The 24,378-nt window shown below is 40.5% G+C and overlaps 1 protein-coding gene across 5 annotated transcripts in view; it reads left to right on the top strand.

Annotated features, from left to right (window-relative positions):
• The window catches only part of IL12RB2 (interleukin 12 receptor subunit beta 2), a 92,612-nt gene that overhangs the window by 43,446 nt on the left and 24,788 nt on the right, over positions 1-24,378 (top strand). For all 5 annotated transcript variants that reach the window (XM_063697786.1, XM_063697790.1, XM_063697792.1 and 2 more), the window contains 3 exons: positions 16,469-16,669; positions 21,091-21,189; positions 21,280-21,438. In XM_063697786.1, the coding sequence (XP_063553856.1) occupies positions 16,469-16,669; positions 21,091-21,189; positions 21,280-21,438 (459 nt within the window). The remainder of the gene's footprint in view (positions 1-16,468; positions 16,670-21,090; positions 21,190-21,279; positions 21,439-24,378) is intronic.

The following is a 24,378-nucleotide window of genomic DNA, read 5'->3' as shown; positions in this document are numbered from 1 at the left end:
CCTCCTCTCTAAAATAGGAATTATATTGCCTGTCTCATAGGTCATTTTGAAACTAAATATTAATACATAGCAGGTATTTAATACCTTGTAGTTAAGGAAATACTAGTTACATTAAATTGAACACCAATATCTGACTAGCTTTTATAGAAGCAGGAGAAATATGTGTTACATTTCAGAAAACATTTTACACCTAAAGTCAAAATGTCTTTTTAAAACCAAAGTCGGGGATGGTGGTGTGTACCTATGGTCCCAGCTACTTAGGAATATGAGATGGGAGGATTGCTTAAGCCCAGGAGTTCCACGCCAGTCTGGGCCTCACAGTGAGACCCCTTTCATCAAAAACAAATAAATAAATACAACCAATAATATTGAAATTCTGACTCTAATGAAAGTTTGTTTTACCATAGCCCTTTATTGCACAAGTTTAGACACGTATCCAATTACCTTTATCAGAAAATTCCCAACTAGATGTAGAGTCTCACATTTTATAGTCATATCCTCTGAAAATTAACTTCTCAGGATAAAAGCTCACAATTAGGCAAGGAAATTGATATTAATCCTATTTCTCAAGATCTGTATTATAAAAGAATTCCATGTCAAGTTCATTGGCCTAACTTCAAAAAATGCCTAATAGAGTAAAACTCTGTAATGAGATCCTTTCTTAAAATTCAGTATAATAATTTTATCTACCAGTGGGTTTAGCAATCTTCATTTTGAAAAAGTCTACCAAAATACTATTATTTAATATACACTGTTAAATCTTGGTTATATATCTTTTCAGTCATATATCTGTACACATAGAAATAAAGTATTAGATAAAATACTTAGAAGAAAATACAGGTAAGTATTAATGTATATATACAAGTAAACAGTATATGTATAGTATATGCATATAACCTTGGGTTGGCGTATGAGTTAGGAATTTCTCTTGGGGTTAGGGTTGTTCTTACCAAAAGCCTGACTATAGGAACTTATTTATCCTCTCAAAAAAAGAGAAGTCCAGAGGTAGACAGCCTAGGGCTGGTGTGACAGCCTCATGATGCCATCAGGGCTCTAGGGTCCTCCTTTCTGTTCCCTCTGCCAAGTTTGGCTTTCATCCTTATGATGGAAATGGTCCAAAATGGCTGCCAAGGCTCTAGCTATTTCCTTCTAGACAGCAGAAAAGGAAAAGAAGGGCTCAGCCCTTACTTTTAAGGAGCTTTACCCCAGGTCTCACAACAACACTTGCATTCATCAGCCCACTGGTCACCTGGTCACACCCAGCTGCAAAGGAGGCTCAAAAATATATTAAGGCAGCAATGTTCCCTTGCTAAAAAAAGATGAGGAGAAGGTGTTTGTAGGCAACTGGTAATCTCTCTCTATATTTATCTATATAATTTTTCAAATATATGAAACTTGGGAATATGAACAAACAACTCAAAAAGAAGTATAAAAGGAGCAACAAAGATATGAAAATGTTTAGCCTAACTAGCAATTAATGAGATACAAATTTTGAGAAAACCTGAGAAACCAAATCAGACTGAGAAAGAGTAAGTAGAATGAACATACCCATGTTGGTGAGGGTGTGGGGAAGATACTCTTGTACACGCTAGTGAGTGTGTAAATTGGTACAACTTACTAGGGAGCAACTTGGCAATATGTAACAAACTTTAAATTAAACTTGTATCTTTTGACCAGGTAATTTTAGCCTTAGAAATATATACTCAGCATTATCATAGGATAAGTGCTTAAAAATGTAAGTACAAAGATGTTTGTTGAAAAATTGTTTGAAACAGTGAAACACCATAAACAACCTAAGTGTATAATAGTAAAGAATGGACTGGTTAAACTCATCATGACCCTCACCTGCTTTAATCCTACACCAACATTAAAGGGATGTTGTAGCTATGTTTTTCATTGACATGGACAGATACACATTATAAGTGAAAAGGTAAGATTTTAAAAGTGTATATGAGGTGATGCCATCTTAAATACATATTTACAACTAGCGCAGTGTCTCACACCTCTAATCCCAGCACTTTGGGAGCGCAAGGTGGGAGGATTGCTTGAGCCCAGAAGTTTGAGACCAGCCAGGCCAACATAAGGAAAAAGATATTAAAAAAAATAAAACTAAGATTAGTCAGCTGTGGTGGCTCACGCCTGTGGTTCCACTACTTGGGAGGATGAGGTGGAAGGATTTCTTGAGGCTAGGAGGTTGAGATTGCAGTGAACTGTGATCGCACCACTGCACTCCAGCCTGGGTGAAAAAGTGAGACTCTGTCTCAAAAGTAAATAAAAAATAAATAAACATTTACATAAGCATGTATTTTTTGAAGGGTAAAATTTAAAAAATATCTAGCTGAATATAGATCAAAATGTTAACAGAGATCATTTGTACATCTGGAATTACAAGTTATTTTTCTTCCCTTTGCTTTTTATATTTAAAAATTTGTTCTTCGGTGGCTAAGTACTGCGTGTGTAATTTTTAAAGTGAATTCTGTGGTTCTATTCTGCTGTTTTTAAAATGAAATAAATCAGAATAACTTACTTCTTCAAACCTCACTGCAGACGGGTCTTGAGGTTTTAAACCTCATGAATTCTATGGTCCCATTCCAGGTTCCTTAGTTAGATTTGGTGACAACTTCTCAAATGTCACATTCATTATGTTAGAGTTCATTTCTACTTTATTCATTCAACAGTCATTTTTGAGCATACACTATATAAGGCAGTTGGAATCCAGCATAGGTGAAAGATACAGTCGAGGTCCTCAACTTATATTTAGCCAAGGGGGAGGGTCAGACATATGAGCAAGTAAAGTGCAGTACAGTAGAATAAGCATGAGGTAAGAGGTATGCATGGGGGCTCTAGGAACAGAGAAAAGCCAAAGCATGAGCTTGGAGAGGAGGCCAGGAGAGCTGGTGGCATACGTACCAAGTATAGAGAGACAAAGTGGTGCTAGCCAGGTGAGGGAGAGCAGGTGTGCAGGCGTGAGGGTTTGTTTTAAAGTGAGAGCTGAGCAGGCATAGGACTTGAAAAGAAGAACCAGAGATAAGGAAGAAGTTGAAGACAAAGGAGAGGGAGGAATAATAGAATAAAGTCCCTGGGGAGATGGGAGATGATGAGGAGCCAGTGACCAAAAGAGGGAAGAGGAACACTTCATCCTCTGAGAGTGGACAGAGGACCATTGATCATAGAATGCTAAGAATGAGGTTGATGCAGAGATCATGTCAGGAGGGAAAGAAGGACATGAGGCAATTCTTCAGAGCCGAGCTGTCGTTAAGAGGGTCTTAGAAGTGCTGGAATCTCAAGGGCCTCTTGCCTCTCCTAAGATCACACCTGAGCCATTCAACACAAGTAGTTGTGTGTCCCAGAAGGACCTGGAGAACAAATTGGTGAACTGCATGGTCCTGTCTTTGAGGACTTTGTCTCACACATACCTTGAATGATCTGTAGGGGTAGAACACGACTTTGTGCCTCCTCCTCTTTCAGTATACAGTCATACTATTTACATATGTATCTTTCCTTCAAGAAAAGGATACAATAATGCCCCAACATTATTTAGGCTGATTTATGCTCATTTTGAGAGACCAGAGACAAATTTATTGTAAAAAGCACCTGCCATAGCATTGTATATCAAGAGGCACAAGAATGATTTTGTTAGCTTATGATAAAAGTTACATGCTAGCCAGGCATGGTGGCACATGACTGTTTTCTGAGCTACTTGGGAGGCTGAGGCAGGAGGATTGCTTGAGCCCAGAAGTTGGAGGCTGCCGTGAGCCATGATCGTGCCACTGTACTTCACCCTGGGCAACAGAGCAAGACATTATCTAAAAAAGAGAAGGCCAGGGCCAGGCGCCGTGGCTCACGCCTGTAATCCCAGGATTTTGGGAGGCAGAGGCAGGTAGATCACTTGAGGCCAGGAGTTCAAAACCAGCCTGGCCAATACAGTGAAACCCTGTCTCTACCAAAAAATACAAAATTAGCCAGGTGTGGTAGTGTACGCCTGTAGTCCCAGCTACTCGGGAGGCTGAGGCAGGAGAATCGCTTGAACCCGGGAGGTGGAGATTGCAGTGAGCCAAGATCATGCCACTTGTACTCCAGCCTGGGCAACAGAGTGAGAGACCCTGTCTCAAAAAGAAAAAAAAAAAAAAAGGAATGTGTGCTAAACCTACCAGTCAACTAGTAAAATGTATTAAATATTTCAAAGACCCAGCCCTTCTACTCAAGACCTCTTGAAACTACAGGAAGAGTCAGAAGCCAGTATGGTCATAAACACAGGCTCACAGAGATGGCAGAGACTGGGGCCCTAGGAGGTGAAGTAACTGAGCCAAGATCATACATCCAATAGTGGCAGAGCTACATGGAAAACCAGACCACCCTTGGGTGAGCACTTTTTCCAAATGCCTTCTGAACGTTATAACTTCATACAGAAGCTCTCAGTGAAAATGGAGATGGGAAGTTGAATGATTGAGGCTAAAGGAATAATTTTGAAAGGTGACAGGGAGAAGGTGAGTTGTTAGCAGACTTTTGAAGGAAAGAACATGCCCCAGCAAACATCATGAGAGAGGAAATTCTAGGTTGGTTCCTGGCAAGTGTGGTGACTCAGAGACAGAAGAACCCTAGGCAATGCTAAGTTGATTTACTTAGCTAATTCCAGAGAAAGCAGTGGTTAGAAAGGCTCTTTGGCTTTTTTACCTCAATACTTGGCAAAGGATCTTGCAAACCATAGTGTTCAATAAATACTTGCTGAATGAGTAAATTTTATTCTCAAAAAACAAAATAAAATAAAAAGCCCACAGTATAACTGGGACATCAAATACCAAGGCAAGTGAAGACAAGGAACCATTGCTGGGAATTCCAGTTCCTGACAAGATGTCCAGTACACTGTCTACAGGCTCTACCACTAAACCTGGCCCTGAAGCTGCTGCAGAGAGATAACATATGGATGGCTGAGTTCCCCCTCTGGGGAATAGTGATGAAGTGGGGAGGACCAAGGGAGCTTTCTACTTGTTCTCTTTGTTTTTTCCCCTTGTTATCCTGTTGTGATCACTGCCCAGGCATCTCTATGATGGGGTAGGAAATTCTGGGGAGCAGTGCAGAGTCACTGTCAAGGAAGCCCTGGAACCTCACTGGGGAGGAGAGCTGGGAGCAAAGAGTGCCTGTGAGCTGGCTGACCCTTCAGCATTTTTTTCCTGCCACCCATCCCATGGGCCTGGCAGTTTCAAACAAGAATAATAGCCCAATTCCCTCACGAAAAGCAGTGCCTACCACAGAGGTACTAGTTTGATTCTGGAGGTACATGTATGCCTAAGGGGAGCCTGGGGACAAAGAGCTCAGCTTGTATCACTGCAGGGTCTCTGGCCTGGAGCTTTCCAAGCTGAAAAGCCCTCCTCTCTACCCTAAACATACATGGAGGACCATGAGCTATAGCTGTACTTTGACTCCTCTCCCTATAAAAAAAGAAAAGCCAAGGTTGTTGACCAATCAAAGAAAATAAAACATGATCCCAAAAGAAAACATCAAGACAAATGTGAAGACCACAAGCCCTGGGAATGACAGGCAACAAATCAGTATCATAGGAGACAGAACTAATGCAACAGATAGTACAAAAGATTAGAATAAATGTAAAAAGCATCCTTAGAAAGATAAGAGAGAATACCAAAACATGAATCAGAAACAGGTAGTTATGAAGAAAACCCAAACAGAGTCAACATGGAATGTTTAGGGGATTTTTATGTGATGTTAAACAGATTGCTTATTCACTCTTAAATATAGCATGTTTTAGGCCAAGCATGGTAGCTCATGCCTGTTATTCTGGCACTTTGGGAGGCTGAGACAGGCGGATCACTTGAAGCCAGGAATTTAAGACCAGCCTGGCCAACATGGCAAAACCCTGTCTCTACTAAAAAAATAAATAAATAAAAATAAAAAAGAAAAATTAGCTGGGTGTGATGGCGCATACCTGTAATCCCAGCTACTCAGGAGGCTGAGGCACAGGAATTGCTTGAAACTGGGAAGTGGAGGTTGCAGTGAGCCGAGATCATGCCACTTCACTCCAGCTTGGGTGACAGAGTGAGATTCTGTCTCAAAGAGAAAAGAAAAGAAAAGAAAAAAAAAGCATGTTTTATTAGAATAACCTCAAAGGGCCATTAAAGAAAATGATTTCAGTATTGTATAGCAACAAATAATAGAAGCTAGCAAAAGTCATTTTTTTAACCTTTGAAGTTTCTAATATACTTTGTCTATTTAGAAAACAAACACATTTAGTTGTTTCCATCTCTTAAACTTCAGTTGCATTGCATTCTTCAAACATCTTTTCATATTAGGGCTTCATGTGGTTTGAACATTTTGCTAGAATACTATTCTACTTTTGTCTGAGAGTGGTCAATTACATCTATCTTTTCCAGCATACAAACTCCAATATATTTAAGAGAACGCAAGGAAAGTTTAGTTATTGAAACAGCTAACTCAGCCGATGGGATGAATAGCAGAGAGGACTGATCTGAAGATTAAATTAGTGAGAGGAAGACTAGGGGTGAAATTCTTCCATAAGGTGTAAAAAAATGGGTAAGAAATTGAAAGATTAGAAAAATTAAAACAGTGGCTCACGCCTGTAATCCCAGCACTTTGGGAGGCCGAGGCGGGTGGATCACGAGGTCCGGAGATCAAGACCACCCTGGCTAACACGGTGGAACCCCGTCTCTACTAAAAATACAAAAAATTAGCCCGGCGTAGTGGCAGGCGCCTGTAGTCCCAGCTACTCCGGAGGCTGAGGCAGGAGAATGGCGTGAACCCGGGAGGCGGAGCTTGCAGTGAGCTGAGATTGCGCCACAGCACTCCAGCCTGGGCGACAGAGCCAGACTCCGTCTCAAAAAAAAAAAAAAAAAAGAAAGAAAAATTAAAACACTGAAAGAGCAGAAATAGAAGTTATATCAACCATCTAAAAGGAGTTAGAGTAGAGGAAAAAAATGGAGGGGAGCAAATATTTGAAGACTAGTGATCAAGAATGTTACAGAATGAAAGAAAAACATAAGATTTCAAGTGGAAAGGCCTCAGAGTGCTAAACTCAACATAATTTTTTTTTCATTTTATTGTAAAGTGTAAGGACCTTAAAGCCAAAGAAAAAAGTATAACAATATTTGGGGAGAAAAAAGCAAATCACCTACTAAAGAAAAAGAATCAAAAGGACACTAGACATGTCAATAACAAAACATATAAAAATACAATAACGTAATACCTTCAAATGGAAGAAAGGAAAGAACTTTAAATCTGGAAATGTTTCTCCAGCTAAACTATCATTTAAAAATGAGAGAGAATTGGCTGGGCACGGTGGCTCACGCCTGTAATCCCAGCCACTTTGGGAGGTCAAGGCAGGCAGATCACCTGAGGTCAGGAGTTTGAGACCAGCTTGGCCAACCTGGTGAAACCCTGTCTCTACTAAAAATACAAAAATTAGCTGGGGATGGTGGTGTGGGCCTGTAATCCCAGCTACTTTGGAGGCTGAGGCAGAAGAATCGCTTGAAGCCAGGAGACACATGTTGCAGTGAGCCAAGATTGTGCCACTGCACTCCAGCCTGGGCAACAAGACTGAAACTCCATCTTAAAAAAAAATTAATTACAATTAAAATTAAAAAAATGAGAGAGAACTTAGGTAATAGAGTAAATTCAGAGGAACAAGATGTAAGGATAAAAGAGAGAGAGAGAGAAGATGCAAATAAAACACCAAGCAAAACAAGAGGGAAAGAATATTTCCCCTAGTAAAAGTAAACTTTCAAACCTAGCTGAAATAAACTTATGGTTAAATACTGTAAAAGCTAAAAAATTGGCACAAAAATATTTTTAAATTTTAAATAAATAACTGTTAAGAATAAAAAACTTAGCCCAGGTGCAGAGGCTCATGCCTATAATCTCAGCACTTTGGGAGGCCAAGGCAGGCAGATCACTTGAAGCCAGGAGTTCGAGACCAGCCTGGCCAACATTGTGAAACCCCGTCTCTACAAAAATACAAAAATTAGCCAGGCATAGTGGTGCACGCCTGTAGTTCCAGCTACTCGGGAGACTGAGGCACAAAAATGGCTTGAGCCCAGGAGGCAGATTGCAGTGAGCCAAGATCGTGCCACTGAACTCCAGCCTAGGTGACAGAGCAAGACTCTGTCTGAAAAAATAAAATAAAATAAAAATAAAAAACTTATTTATATACAACATGCCCTCCAAAAAAGCCCCAGCCCCACATTGTTTTACAACTGAACTCTGAATTCAATGTTAGTTCAAGTTGCTATGGAAAATATAAAATAAAGAAAGCTGTCCAACCTATTTTCTAAGACGAATTTAACTTTGGTATTAAAATCAGGTAAAGATAGCACAAGAAAAGTTATTGCCTAAATCACTTATGAACCTTGACACATAACCTGATGAATGACAGATGTAAATTCAACACATGTATTAAAAATTAGTGGAGGCTGGGCACAGTGGCTTACGCCTGTAATCCCAGCACTTTGGGGGGCTGAGTCGGGTGTATCACTTGTGGTTAGGAGTTCAAGACCAGCCTGGCCGACATGGTGAAACCCTGTCTCTACTAAATATACAAAAATTAGCTGGGAGTCGTGGCATATGTCCTTAATCTCAGCTACTCCAGAGGCTGAGACAGGAGAATCACTTGAACCTGGGAGGTGGCAGTTGCAGTGAGCCAAGATCATGCCATTGCACTCCAGCCTGGGCAACAGAGCATCTCAAAAAAAAAAAAAAAAAAAAACACAAAGTGGTGATACTTTCAGTTTCCAGTCTAGCATCTAAGGCACTTTGGAAGTCATCATTCTGTCATAATAACAAGTAAAAACTCAACAAACTGGAAAATCAACACTTCTTCTTTGACCTATGAGAAGTGAGGTTATATGGCAAGCCACTGCCCCGAAAATTGAAGAGATAGACAGGTAAATACAGAGAATCACAAATTACCATAGCAAAAATCCCCAAGCAGAAAACTTCATGGGAACCAGTGCTGAGGTAAGAAAACCTGAACTGTAACTCACAAATTGCTGGAGGCTCAGAACGGACAAATCTGAGAGTTAAAATCTCCACTGGGGATCAGTCATAGGAGGTCCTCACAGTTTTGTGAGTTTTATCTTACGGAGCTTGACCAGGGGCTGGGCGCGGTGGCTCACACCTGTAATCCCAACACTTTGGGAGGCTGAGGCAGGCGGATCAGTAGAGGTCAGGAGTTTGAAACCAGCCTGGCCAACATGGTGAAACCCCATCTCTACTAAAAATGCAAATTAGCCAGCGTGGTAGTGCGTGCCTGTGATCCCAGCTGCTTGGGAAGCTGAGGCAGGATAATCACTTGAACCCAGGAGGCAGAGGTTGCAGTGAGCCAAGATGGCGCCACTCACTCCAGCCTGGGTGACAGAGCAAGACTGTCTCAGAAAAAAAAAAAAAAAAAAAGGAGATTGACCAGGTTATCACAGTGAATATCAGAAAAATCCCCCATGTTTCTCTCGGTGGGAGGGAAAAAGGAACCGTTATAAAATACATCAGAGTTGGCCAGGTGTGGTGGTTCACGCCTTGTAATTCCAGCACTTTGGGAGGACAAGGCAGGCAGATCACTTGAGGTCAGGAGTTTGAGACCAGCCTGGCCAACATGGCAAAACCCTGTCTCTACTAAAAATACAAAAATTAGCTAGGCATAGTGGCACGTGCCTGTAATCCCAGCTACTTGGGAGGCTAAGGCAGGAGAATCACTTGAATCCAGGAGGCAGAGGTTGCAGTGAACCAAGATCACTCTACTGCACTCCAGCCTGGGTGACAGAGGAAAACTCCATCTCAAAAAAAAATAATAATAATACACCAGAGCATTCTGTTCTTAACAAGGCCTGCCCTCCAAGGAAACTGTTTTAATAGGGCTAAACTATTGGAGTTTTATCAGAACCTAACCAGCCTGGTGGGAGGAACATATCTAATTCCATCCTAGTCTGGCCTTCTATGTGGAGGGAAAGGAAATACCCAACTCCAATCCCCTCTATTCTTCTAGGTGGGAGAAGGAAAATACCCAACTCGAGCCCACTGTAGCCATTCTATCCCACTTAAGGGGGGAAAACTGATAAGCACTGGCAAGTTCCCAGTACAGGAGCACAGCCTCACAAAAAGACTGGGATGTAATCATAGGGTTATAGAATGCTTTCTTTCCCCCGACACCTTTCTACCACATTACTAAAAGCCCATTTACTGCATATGCTTTTACTCAGTAAATCATATCCACCTTTCAACAAAAAATTATAAGGCATTCTAAAAGGCAAAAAACAAACAAACAACAACAAAACAACAGTTAGTTGAGATACAGCAAGCATCAGAACCATACTTGGATATGGCAGGGATGTTGGAATTATCAGACCAGGAATTTAAAACAACTATGTTTAATATGCTAAGGGTTCTAACAGATAAAGTAGAAAACCTGCAAAAACCGATGGACAGGGTAATCAGAGAAATTAGAATTCTAAGAAAGAGTCAAAAAAGAAATGCTAGAGATCAAAAACAGTGTAACAAATGAAGAATGTCTTTGATGGGTGATTCGTAAAATAGACATATCTGGGGGAGGAGTTTTTGAGCTTGAAGATATGTCAATAGAAACCGCTAAAACTGAAAAGCAAAGAGAACAAAGACTGAAAAAACATAACAGCATATACAAAATCTGTGGAACAACTACAAAAGATGTAACCTACACATAATGGAAATATGAGAAGGTAAAAAAAAGAAAGGAATAAAAGAAATATTTGAAACAATAATGAATGAGAATTTATCAAATTAATGTCAGACACCAAACCACAGACCCAGGAACCTTAAAGAACACCAAACAGGGTAAATGGCACCCTCCATCCACAAAAAAAACTATACCTACATACATCATTCAAACGGCAGAAAATCAAAGACAAAGAAAAAACTCTTGAAAGAAGCCACAGGAAAAAGAAAACTTTATAAGACCAAATATAAGAATTACATCTAACTTCTTCAAAGAAACCATGCAGGCCTGGCGCGGTGGCTCACGCGTGTAATCCCAGCACTTTGGGAGGCCGAGGTGGGTGGATCACCTGAGGTCAGGAGTTCAAGACCAGCCTGGCCAACATGGTGAAACCTTGTCTCTACTAAAAATACAAAAATTAGCTGGCCGTGGTGGCGTGTGCCTGTAATCCCAGCTACTCGGGAGGCTGCTGCAGGAGAACTGCTTGAACCTGGGAGGCAGAGGTTGCAGTGAGCCAAAATCACGCCACTGCACTCCAGCCTGGGTAACAAAGTTAGACTCTGTCTCAAAAAAGAAAAAGAAAAAAAAAGAAACATGCAAGCAAGAAAAGAGTAGAGTAAAATATTTAAAGTATTGAGAGAAAAAAAGCCCATCAACCTAGCAGTCTATACGCTGTGAAATTATACTTTAAAAGTGAAGGAGAAATAAGGACTTCCCAGATAAAGATTGAAGAAATTTGTTGCCAGCAGACCTGCCTAGCAAAAAATGTGAAATGAAGTTTTTCAGAGAGAAGGAAAATGAGATAGGTCAGAAACTTGGAACTATATAGAAAAAGGAAGAACATCAAGGAAAAAATAAGTGAAGACAAAATACAAACTTTAATTACTCTTTTTTTTTTTTTTGGTGACGGAGTCTTGCTCTGTCACCATGCTGGAGTGCAGTGGCATGATCTCGGCTCACTGCAACTTCCAACTCCCTGGTTCAAGCGATTCTCCTGCCTCAGCCTCCCAAGTAGCTGGGATTACAGGCACACGCCACCACACCGGGTTAATTTTTGTATTTTTAGTAGAGACGGGGTTTCACTATGTTGGCCAGGATGGTTTCGATCTCCTGATCTCGTGATCTGCCTGCCTCGGACTCCCAAAGTGCTGGGATTACAGGCATGAGCCACTGTGCCTGGCCAATTATTCTTTTTTTTTTTTTTTTTGAGACAGAGCTTCACTCTTGTTGCCCAGGCTGAAGTGCAATGGCGTGATCTCGGCTCACTACAACCTCCGCCTCCCAGGTTCAAGCGATTCTCCTGCCTCAGCCTCCCTAGTAGCTGGGATTACAGGCATGTGCCACCATGCCCAGCTAATTTTGTATTTTTAGTAGAGACGGGGTTTCTCCATGTTGGTCAGGCTGGTCTCGAACTCCCAACCTCAGGTGATTTGCCCACCTCAGCCTCCCAAAGTGCTGGGATTACAGGCATGAGCCACTGTGCCCGGCCAATTATTCTTATTCTTAATTGACCTAACAGATAGCAGTTTATTCAAAACAATAATAGTAACAATGTATTTGATTACATATCTTTGTGTATTATAAATGCTTATGCATGCTTATATATAAGTGAAATGAAAGATAGCAATGAATCCCAGCAAGGGATAAGAAGGAGGACTTTGGATTATTTTGCTATTTAAGGTATTTCTGCTACCCATGAAGCAGTATATTGTTATTTGAAAGGGGACTTGAATTAGTTGTAAATGTATATTGCAAATAGTAGAGCAAGAGCAAGCACTAAAAACCATTTTAAAAGAAATATAACTGATATGCTAAAAAAGGGCAGAAAATGAAATCATATAAACTGATCAATTAAAACTACAAATGGCAGAAAAAGAATGACAAACAAAACAAGGGACAGATGACAAAGGCAACAAACAGAAAATAGTAACACATGTAGTATATATTACTCCAACTCCATCAAGTTATTTTGAACATCACTGGACTAAAAACAGCAATTACAAAACAAATAGTCAAAGTGGATAAAAAACAAGACCCAACTATAGTTGTCTGTAAGAAACCAAATTTAAATATATAGACATATATAGGCCAGCACAGTGACTCACCCCTGTAATCCCAGCACTTTGGAAGGCTGAGGCAGGCGGATCACTTGAGGTCAGGAGTTCAAGACTAGCCTGGCTAACATAGTGAAACTCTGTCTCTCCTAAAAATACAAAAATTAGCCAGGTGTGGTGGTGCACGCCTGTCATCTCAGCTACTTGGGAGGATGAGGCAGGAGAATCACTTGAACCCAGGGGGTGGAGGCTGCAGTGAGCCAAGATTGCACCATTGCACTCCAGCCTGTGAGACAGAGGGAGACTCTATCTCAAAATAAATAAATAAATTTTAAAATTGACACATATAGAGCAAATGTAAAGAGATAGAGAAAGATATGCCATGTTAACATTAATGAAAAAGAAGCTGGAGTAGCTGTATTAATTTCAGACAGAACAGACTTCAAAGCAGAGAAAGTTGTCAGTGGTAACTGGGAGCATTACTTAATGATAAAGGAATCTATTCTCAAAGAAAACATAACAATCTTTAATGTGTATGGACTTAACAACAATCAAAATGCATGAGCCAAAAACCAATAGAACTGCAAAGAGAAATAGATGAATCCACTATCATAGTCAGACTTCAAGACCACTGTGTCAGAAATGGACAGATCCTGCAGACAGGACAAAGACTGCAGACAGAAAATCATTAAAGACATAGTTGAACTCAACAGCATCCTCAATCAACTAAACATAATTGTCATCTGTAGCCAACATCATCTAACAACAGCATAATACACATTCTTCTCATGCTCATATGGAACATTCACCAAGATACACCATATTCTGGGTCATAAAATACACCTTAACAAATTTAAAAGAATAGATATCATGCAATGTCCGCTCCCAGACCACAGGGGAAATAAACTAGAAATCAATAACAGAAAGATAGCTGGAAAATCCCAAAATAGAGATTAAACAACACACTTCTAAATAACACATTGGTCAAAGTCTCAAGAGAAATTTTAAAATATTTTGAACTAATTGAAAATAAAAATAAAACATCAAAATTTATGGAATGCAGCAAAATCAGTGCTTAGAGGAAAATTTATAACATTGAATGAATACATTAGAAAAGAAGAAAGGTCTAAAATCAATAATCTAAACTTTTGCCTTAGGAAACTAAAGGAAAAATGGATCAAATAACCCCAAAGTAAGCAAATAGTAATAATAAGAGCGGAAATCAATGAAATTCAAAACTGGAATAAAGAGATAAATTAATGAAACCAAAAGCTGATTCTTTAAAAAGATCAATAAAATTTATAAAATTTCTAGCCAGGTTAACTAAAAAAAAGAGAGAAAGAGGATGAAAATTACCAATATCATAAATAAAAAGGGGCTATCATCACTGATCCCATGGACATGAAAAGGATAATAATCAAATACTATGAACAACTCTGTGCCCACGAATTTGATAATCTAGATGAAATGGACCAATAGTCAGACATTACAAAGCCTGGTAACATGAACAGTGTTTTCTGGTAAAGTGGCCAACCCAGACACAGACCCATGATGATATGAAACTTGGTATATGACAGGGATGAGATGCCAAATGTGATGACATTGGGAAAAATTGACTCACCATGTGGAAAAATAGTAAAATGTATTCTGCCCCTGAAAAAAAAACCTTTTGTTGGATTTGAATTTAAAAACCCATTAAATGTGAAAGGTAAAACTAAAAACCAATGGGAGAAAATGTAGTTGAGTATCTTCATGACCCTAGGATAGAAGGGTCATCTTAAGGGGCCATAGGATAGAAGGGTCATAAATAAGATGTAAAGTACACAAGCCATGGATAAATTTACCAACATCAAAGTAGCTATATATGTGTCATTAAGTTATCAGAGAGTTGACAGGCTAGGTAAGATACTGTTGAAAACTGTTATGTTAAGACTAAAATCTACAATATAAAAAGTTGTCTGCAAATCAGAAAGAATGCAGGAAACCCAATGGAAATGAGTGAAGTACATGAATTGGCAGTTCATGGAAGGGGAAAGTCAAATAACTAGTAATATATGAAAAGAAGCTTAGCTTCATAAGAAACCAGAAAAATGGCCGGGTGCGATGGCCCACACCTGTAATCCCAGCACTTTGGGAGCCCGAGGCGGGTGGATCACCTGAGGTCAGGAGTTCGAGACCAGCCTGGCCAACATGGTGAAACCTCGTCTCTACTAAAAATACAAAATTAGTTGGGTGTGGTGGCAGACGCCTGTAGTCCCAGCTACTCAGGAGGCTGAGACAGGAGAATTGCTTGAACCTGGGAGGCAGAGGCTGCAGTGAGCCGAGATGGTGCCACTGCACTCCAGCCTGGGCAAGATAGAGCAAGACTCCATCTCAAAAAAAAAAAAAGAAGAGAAATCAGAAAAATGAAAATAAAACCACAATTAAATACCACTTTATATATACCAGATTGATAAAAATTAGAAAATCAGAAAATACTAAATATTGGTGGAGAAATGAGAGCCTTCATGCTTTTCTTGCTGGAGTGTCAAGTGGCTATTTTAGAGATAAATCTGGCAGTATTTTGTAAAATAATATGTGAATTTGCTCTATAATCAAGCAATTCTATGCATATATATCCAGAAACACAGAAACATTCTTGCACAGGCACACAAGAGAACATGCAAGAGAATATTCATTGCATCCTTGTTTGTGTTTGCAAACACTCCAAAAGAACTTACTGCTTGTCACTCAAACATTGGACAAGTAAAGGGTTTAGGTAGCAGTCTGAAAAAATGAGTCGGATTTACATAATAGCAGCTGGATGTATATGTCCCAGAAACATGTTGAGTGAAAAAAAGAAAAAGCATTAGATTTATCTCCCAATACATTTCATGAAAATTCAACACATACGCACAAAATAACACTAAATTTCAAGGATAGGAATTTGTCTAAACAAATATATGAAAGGTGGATTAGAAAGATGTCTAATATATTCACAAAGATTAGGCACCTTTGAGGCTATAGAAATGGAAAAAGGAATGGGGCTGGGCGTGTTGGCTCATGCCTGTAATCCAAGCCCTTTGAGAGGCCGAGGCAGGAGGATCACTTGAGCCCAGGAGTTTGAGATCAGCCTGGGCAACGTAGCAAGACCTTGTCTCTAATACAAAAAAAAATTAGCTATGTGTGAGTGACATGCACCCGTGGTCTCAGCTACTCAGGAGGCTAAGGTGGGAGGATCACTTGAATCTGGGAGGTTGAGGCTGCAGTGATCTGTGCTTATGCCACTGCACTCCAGCCTGGGTGACAAAGTAAGACCCTGTCTCAAGGAAAAAAAAGAAAGAGAGAGAGAGAAGAAAAAGAAAAAGAAAGAAGGAAGGAAGGAAAGGAAGGAGGGAAGGAAGGAAGGAAGGAAAGAAGGAAGGAAGGGGGGAGGGAGGGAGGAAGGGAGGGAAGGAAGGAAAAGTAAAGAAAAGAAAGAGAAAGGAAAAGAAGGGGAAAATTGTACATATGACATTTTACATAATGTTTGAACAAGCTGATGTTGTTAGTTCTCCATGAACTGAGAAATGAAATGAACTTAAATCTGTGACTCCAAAGTCGTTAAAAGTAAACAGATTCTTCCTAAAACTTTTTCGTTGGGATAAGCTGTTTGGCTTTTTTTGTTGTTTAAATCTTTATCCCTCCTCTTTTTTTATTTTGTTTCTCCTCTTTCTGTCCGATAAAGGGTTGCTGGCTCCTCGCCAGGTCTCTGCAAACTCAGAGGGCATGGACAACATTCTGGTGACTTGGCAGTCTCCCAGGAAAGATCCCTCTGCTGTTCAGCAGTACGTGGTGGAATGGAGAGAGCTCCATCCAGGGGGTGACACACAGGTCCCTCTAAACTGGCTACGGAGTCCACCCTACAATGTGTCTGCTCTGATTTCAGGTATCTAATTGTTCACCTTCCTTCTAGAGGGTTACTAAGTTCTCATTTGTTTGGGGAAACTGCAGGCAAGAGCCAGAACCCTGCCTTCAATTACAGGTGGCTACATGATAAGAGAGACTGATGACCTAGATAGAGTCCATCCAGCAGCACTTTAGACTACTCCATTGCAGACATAAATGACCAACTGGTTGACTAAAAACTCTCTTATTTATGGAAAATCCATATCCCTAGCACAATGCCAAAGAAGATGAATGAATAATTGAACCAAACAAGTATGGCTGAGAGCTAAGTTAACTGGCCAGTGTAATAGACACCTTTATTTATCACAGCACACTGCATGATAATACATGAGGCCATCCTTAACTCTGTGGGGAGTTCATTTATTTAATAACTCTTAAAGCAATCATGTTCAGTAAGAGTTGGTATGGCCATTATATAAATGAGGAAACCAGGAAATCCTTCATTCCCAATTCTGTTACTTATTAATTGTGTAATACTAAATCCAGAATTATCTATATGACAATTGGTATTTCTAATCCTCAGTTTCCTAATCTGTCAGTGGTGAGAATCAAGTGAGAGAACGCATCTGAAAATATATTAAAATGATTGGGCAGAACTTAGTTAATGTCCTTGTTAAGCATAAATTCAGCACTGAATTGAATCAGTGGTTTAAAGTTCTGGCTCTGCAGCCATACTACCTGGGTTCGAGTCTTGGCTCTGTCTGTGTGATCTAGGGCAAGTTACTTAACTGCTTTGTGCCTCAGTTTCCTCATCTGAAAAATGAGGATAATAATATTACCTACCTCGTTGGGTTATTGTGAAGACTAGCTGAATTACTTTGTGGAAAATGTTTTGAACAATGCCTAATACATTTTAAGGGCTCAGTAATTTATCTCTCATCATTATTATTGTTACATGAGACAGAGCTAATATTTTAAGGTTTTCAAGCTCTAAATCCTATAATGTTTCTATAACAATCATTACACCTGTCTAGGAGGAAATACACACCCTGCTTAAGGTGACAAGATTTATACAAATGAAATAAATAGCACACTGCATAATCATACATGAGTCCATCCTTAACTGTGTACCCCTTTTGTAGTCTGACTGCTCAGAGTTCTAGCAGGTTAATTTTTCATCACTACCCTTAAATAGAATGCTGCCTACATAACCTAGTCAGCATCCAGAGGAAGACGACCAAGTTATTAGGAGCCTGGAACTTCTAATCTGGAAACCATTTAGCCTAGAAAAGAGAATTCTAGATGGGCATGGGGATGGGACGGCTTGACGGCTGTTGCTGGTTTTGACATTACACATAAAAGAGTATGTTTTCTTTTGTTGCTCTGGAGAGAAAAACTAAAACCCTGTGTGGAAATTATAAAAGAAGTAGCTATCAGCTCAATTTTGAAAAAGAAGTTTCCTGCCTTTGATGTTCTCTAATGGGACAATCGATTACCTCTCAAGGCAGTGTGTTCCCTGTCCCTAGAGTTTTTGCAGTAGAACCAGTTTTCTTTCAGGGCTGTTATGCCCATCAAATCAGGTGAAAGTGAATAGAAAAAGCATTTACCAAACTTTAAGCTGCTAAGAAATTGTAAACATTATTATAAGCTGTATTAGGACTTACCCCTGTGGGATAGTTTGAACTATATGGCAAGAGAGATGTTTTCCATACTTAGTGAAATAAGTGTCTTTATGCACTTTAGAAGTAATATTCATTTGAATAAAATCAATATACTAGGCTGGGCGCGGTGGCTCACGCCTGTAATCCCAACACTTTGGGAGGCGGAGGTCAGGAGTTCAAGACCAGCCTGGCCAACGTGGTGAAACCCCATCCCTACTAAAAATACAAAAATTAGCTGGGCGTGGTGGTGGGCACCTATAATCCCAGCTACTTGGGAGGCTAAGGCAAGATAATTGCTTGAACCCGGGAAGCAGAGATTGTAGTGAGCCGAGATCATGCCATTGCACTCCAGCCTGGGTGACAGAGTGAGACTCCATCTGAAAAAAAAAAAATCAATATACTAATGAATAAAATAACTTTATTAAATTAAAGTTGTTCTCCTGCTTGGAAACACTTGGTTAGCTATTAGCTTATGTTGATGTTACAGTCTGGAAATAAACACTTAAAAATTAAGCAATTCATGGTTATTATTAATTCAAAATGGCCCCCTCTAGTCAGTAAGATCACTCATTGTTATTGATTTTCACCAGCCTTTTCCCAGCATCTGGCTGGGGCAGATTTGGACACTTTGGAGTGGGCCAGAATACAGCCCGGCTCCTGATTTATAGGTTGGTGGAGGCTAGGCTAGAGACCAGTCCTGTCCTGTCCTGTCTGGGTGAAAATGCTTCTGACCGTATAGAGCCACTCCTTTTACAAATACATAACATCATGGTGTCTAGAAAACCTTCCCTGCACCTAGAGTTGTTGGGGGCCCTCTTCTGCCTTCTTCTTCCTCGTTACTGGTCATTTAATGTTTGCCTTCTCCCACACTTAACAGGTGAAATTAGCTTTCTGCAGAAAAACCACCTAAGTGATGGTTTATAAACATGGGGGCAGGGACTTTGCTGAAGGGTACTAGGTATGTATGTATGTATGTATGGGAGTGGTGGGAAATGAGTCTGGAAATTGTGGCCAGACTCTAGAAAGGAAATAAAAGTCTGAGGAGTATGGGCTTCATACACTGAAGGTTTTGAGATGGGGAGCAGATATTGTTAGAGAGTGTTCATACAAGAATCAGCCAGTAAAACAGGAGTTCTTGAGGCCAGAACTGGGGAAGAAGCTTGCTAGGAGGGCTCTACTCTTGGTGGAAAGGGAAATGTCAACTGAATTACAGAACCACATTGTCTTCTCTCCTCCACTAAAGGTAAGCCATTCACAAAAATAAACCACAACTTCTAATGCAGCAGTTCCCAAGGCCTCTGCCCTGAACTCACATTTTGAATGGCAAAATACAATGGAACTGTCTGCCTAATGAGCTCATCTGGAACTCCCATGCCTCCATAAGGCAGTGGTTGGTTGGCCCCTTTCACGACTAGGGGCAGAACAGCCAGGCACTGGGGGCTGAAAGCTACTCACTGGCCCCTCCCACATTAAATATGATTTCATATTCCATGTTGCCCTTTGGGCTTCTTGGTGTCAATGCCACCCATGAGGAATCTTTGGATTACCATACTAAGCTGACTGTGTCCTTTTCTCCACTTCGCTTGGTTCATGAACTCAAATTGGAATTTACCCATGGCATGTGTTTTGATTTTGTCATGGTCTCTTCTGACAGCACTGGTTGCACAACTGAGTTTTATGTGCTGTCTATTTGCTGGAATATTTAATGAGCAATGGATTTTCATATAAAACACAAATAATTTAATAAATTTTTCTATGATATAAAATTATTCTTCCTGGAAAAAAAAAAGTTAAACCCTAATCAACTGTCAGCGTAGGGGACCTTGGCTACCTATCGGCAGGGCATTAATCGATACTGGATAGGGTTCTTACTTTGACTCCCTGATACTATAGTTACCTAGTAGGACTTATCTCTTTTTCCTTTAAATGTTCATTTGAAATGTAAAAGTATTTCAGGAGAGGTATCTATGAAAGGGGCCTTTTATTCACAAGTAGTAGAAATCTGAGATTCATGGAAATAAGGAATTTTGGTGGGGAAGAAAGACTTGCCAATAAGCTTCATGACTGACAGAAAATTGAAAGTGCGGCGCTTTAAAAGCCAGGAAGGAGCATTAACATTCCCAAGTACCTTTTAAATCTTCCAGGCTGGGAAGCAACTGAAATCTAACTGGAACATACAGGGAGAGGAGATGGGGTAACAAGGGGTCGGATTGCACCCAGAGCACCCTGGTTAGTTATGCCTGAGTGTGTCATCTGCCCTGTCAGATCTTGATAAGCATCGCAGAATTAGAAAAGCTATTCAGGTTCTATGCCTGCAAAATTCCAGCCTCACTTTCCTGTAAACAGCAAATGCTTTATTTGTAGGAATCAAAAGGTTTTTTTTCTTGAAGGCAAGTTGTTTTGTTTGTTTCAAAAGCAGTCTGGGTGCGTGTGTGTGTGTCTGTGTGTGTGTGTGTGTGTGTGGTTATATTTAAATCTGTGTTGGAACTCAAATAGCTTTTGTTTCCTTCTTAATCATGGTGATCCTGTTTGTTTATATGGAAAGAAACTCAGGTTGGTTGGTTGGTTGATCTCATCCTTTGAAGTTGGGAGCAGTAACTTCCAGAAGCCAACGTCATGGCAAATCAGATGCTGAGAATTTGTAACATAGGTCATCAGTCCAGACTGTGCTTGAACCATCTTTAAACTAGGAAAAGGCAAGAAACACCTTGAAAGCATTTGTATCAGATAATAAAATGGCTCCCTTTAGTGACTCACCAGTAATGGCACGGCTGTTATGGGAATTCCCTTTTCCTTGCAGAGAACATAAAATCCTACATCTGTTATGAAATCCGTGTGTGTGCACTCTCAGGGGATCAAGGAGGATGCAGCTCCATCCTGGGTAACTCTAAGCACAAAGGTGAGTCTTGGGATCTTTTGCCAAATTTTGCTTTAGTTTAATGATTTGGATTTGGAGGGTGACAGAAGCCTCCTGTGCCCTACTTTACAGCACCACTGAGTGGCCCCCACATTAATGCCATCACAGAGGAAAAGGGGAGCATTTTAATTTCATGGAACAGCATTCCAGTCCAGGAGCAAATGGGCTGCCTCCTCCATTACAGGATATACTGGAAGGAACGGGACTCCAACTCCCAGCCTCAGCTCTGTGGTATGTGTGAGAACCAAATGCAGTGAGTGGGGCCTTCTTGTTTGGATGTCAGGAAAACACAAGGAGGTGTGCGTGCACATCTACACACATGTGCTAGCGCAATGCCTGGCATATAGTAAGTACTCCATAAATACTTGTAAAGTTAACTGAATGAAGAATTAGAAAAGACATCTAAACACACAAACAGAAGGTTATTGAATATGTGTTATGTGCCAAGCAAATTGCTAAGGATACAGAAATGAAGTAAATGGACTAGTTCTCAAGGTGCTTACTCATATGAAGAGACAGAATTTCAACAAACAATAAAGTCACTTCAGTACTGTATAGACTTCTTTGTTTTTTTAAGACAGTGCCTCACTCTGTTGCCCAGGCTGAGTGCAGTGGTGCAATCACAGCTCACTGCAGCCTTGACCTCCCTGGGCTCAAGCAATCCTCCTGCCTCAGCCTCCCAAGTAGTGGGAACTACAGGTGCATGCCACCATGTCCAGCTAATTTTTAAATTTTTTTGTAAAGACAGAGTCTCCCTGTGTTGTCCAGGCTGGCCTCCAACTCCTGGGCTCAAGTGATTTGCCTACCTCGGCCTCCCAAAGTGCCGGGATTACAGGCATGGGCCACAGTGCCCCGCCAATCCTGTATAGGCCTTGAGGTTCACAAGAAATGCCTCTGGAGAACTTTTAAATCCCCACATTTGCAATTACTATTATGACATATTATTTTCTTCTTAAAATGGATAAAATATGATACAGTTAAGTAACCCTTTATGGCCCAAAATTATTCTATAAGTATAAAACTAAAGCAATTAAAATAAACTCTAGCTAGAGTGTTGTCTCAAATGATGTCATGGATCACTCATTCATGTACAGCTCCAAGTCACTTGCCACACTTGATGTTCCAATCTTTGATTTATTCAGAGTTTTTGTTTTTCTTGACTTGACCTTCTCTTTATTTTGTAAGCAGCTAGCTTTCAGGAACATTTGTCATAAAGAAGGAACATTTGTATTTCTTAATGAGAGTTAGTAGGTCCAAGAACAATGCAACAAAGCCACCCTAAGATGCAGCTGCCAGAGAGCTGCCTGCAGGGGTGATTTTCACCTGGGAAGCTTTATGAGTTGGTCTTCTCTCTTGACTTTAAGAGGTCCGCAGTGTGACTTTAAAAGCTGGTTAATTTTTATTATATAAATAATACTAAAACATAAAAATAGTTCAGAAAGATATAGAAAGAAAATTCATCTTCCCTTCACACTTAGGCTGTTAACAGTCCCTTGTGTAGTCTTCCAGAAAAAAACAATTGATGCATGTACAAGAATATAGTTGAGATCTTTTTCAACATTCTGATCTACACCTTGCTTTTACCTCTCAATAATACGTGGTAGAGACCTTTCTACATCCATCCATGTGAACTTATGTCATTCTTTTTTATCATCTCTGTAGTATGGCATCATAAGGGCTTATGGTCATTTGTTGAACAAATCCACCATTGATAAACAGAACATATCACTGATCAGAACTGCTTCCCCCTGGACTTGTCCCAGAGTAAGTCAGTTCTGAAATGCACCCCAAGAGGTAAGGAATCAATTGATCTCTTCTTCAGCCATCTGGAATTCCTCATGTGAAATTTGCCTCCCAAATAACTTTCATTTTGGCAGAGTTTAAATTGAGATACCTGTTTGCAACCACATGGTCTGTTTATTCTTTTTTTTTTTTCATACGGAGTCTTGCTCTGTTGCCTAGGCTGGAGTGCAATGGCACGATCTCAGCTCACTGCAACCTCTACCTCCCGGGTTCAAGTGATTCTCCTGCCTCAGCCTCCTGAGTAGCTGGGATTACAGACATGTATCACCATGCCCTGCTAATTTTTGCATTTTTAGTACAGGAGGGGTTTCACCATGTTGGCCAGGCTGGTCTTGAATGCCTAACCTCAGGTGATCCGTCTGCCTTGGCCTCTCACAGTGCTGAGATTACAGGCGTGAGCCACCCAGCCCAGCCTCTTTTTTTTTTTTTTTTTTTTTTAACAGTAAGCCATCTACTTTAATAGTCAAAGCCTCTTGAGTCTGTTGATTCTTAAAGCTGCTCTTATGGATGTTGAAGAAAATGCCTTCCTTATTTTGTCACAAATCTGATGACTCTAAAGCCTGCATAAGGGTATTTAAAAATAAGCTAAAAGGGGAGGGAGAGTGCAGATTCACAGTCCTATTTTATACTAGTTTAGGTTAAATTTCCATTTAATTCAGTAAGTATCTGTTGATGGATAAGACCTATTCCCTATCTTCAACAAGCTCACAGTCTATGAGGGAGATAGAAAAGTACACAAAAGGAGGCTGGGCATGGTGGCTCATGCCTGTAATCACAGCACTTTGGGAGGCCGAGGTGGGCAGATCGTTTGAGCCCAATAGGTCAAGACCAGCCTGGGCAACATGGTGAAACCCTGTCTCTACCAAAATTACAAAAAATTAGCCAGGCATAGTGGTGTGTGCCTGCAATCCCAGCTACTCAGGAGGCTGAGGTGTGAGGATCACTGAGCCCAAGAGGCAGAGGTTGCAGTAAGCTGAAATCGCACCACTGCACTCCAGCCTGGGCGACAGAGATGGACTCTGTCTCAAAGAGTGAAAAATAAAAAGGAAAAGTACACAAAAGGGATGTAACTGTCATAATCAAGGACCGACAACTACTTATTGCATTTGGCAACCAGAAATCATTGGTGAATTCACAAGGGCACTTTCTAGAGAGTGGTAGGAGGTGGTAGGTTGAGGAGGAGGGAGAAAGGCAAAGCAGGAAGGTGTTCTGCCTTGATGGCCCCATCTTACTGGTGTTTCAGCACCATTAACCAGGCAGCAGTATTAAGGGCATATGTGGAGCACAGTAAGGGCAAAAAATGAAGGACCTGCCTTGGCAGAGGAGGTAAGGTGTAGAGCCAGGGAGGAACCCAGGTATCTGGATTGT

Source organism: Gorilla gorilla, chromosome 1 (genome assembly GCF_029281585.2).
Source record: "Gorilla gorilla gorilla isolate KB3781 chromosome 1, NHGRI_mGorGor1-v2.1_pri, whole genome shotgun sequence".
Classification (NCBI taxonomy): domain Eukaryota; kingdom Metazoa; phylum Chordata; class Mammalia; order Primates; family Hominidae; genus Gorilla; species Gorilla gorilla.
This window is presented reverse-complemented; position numbering and strand designations above follow the sequence as displayed.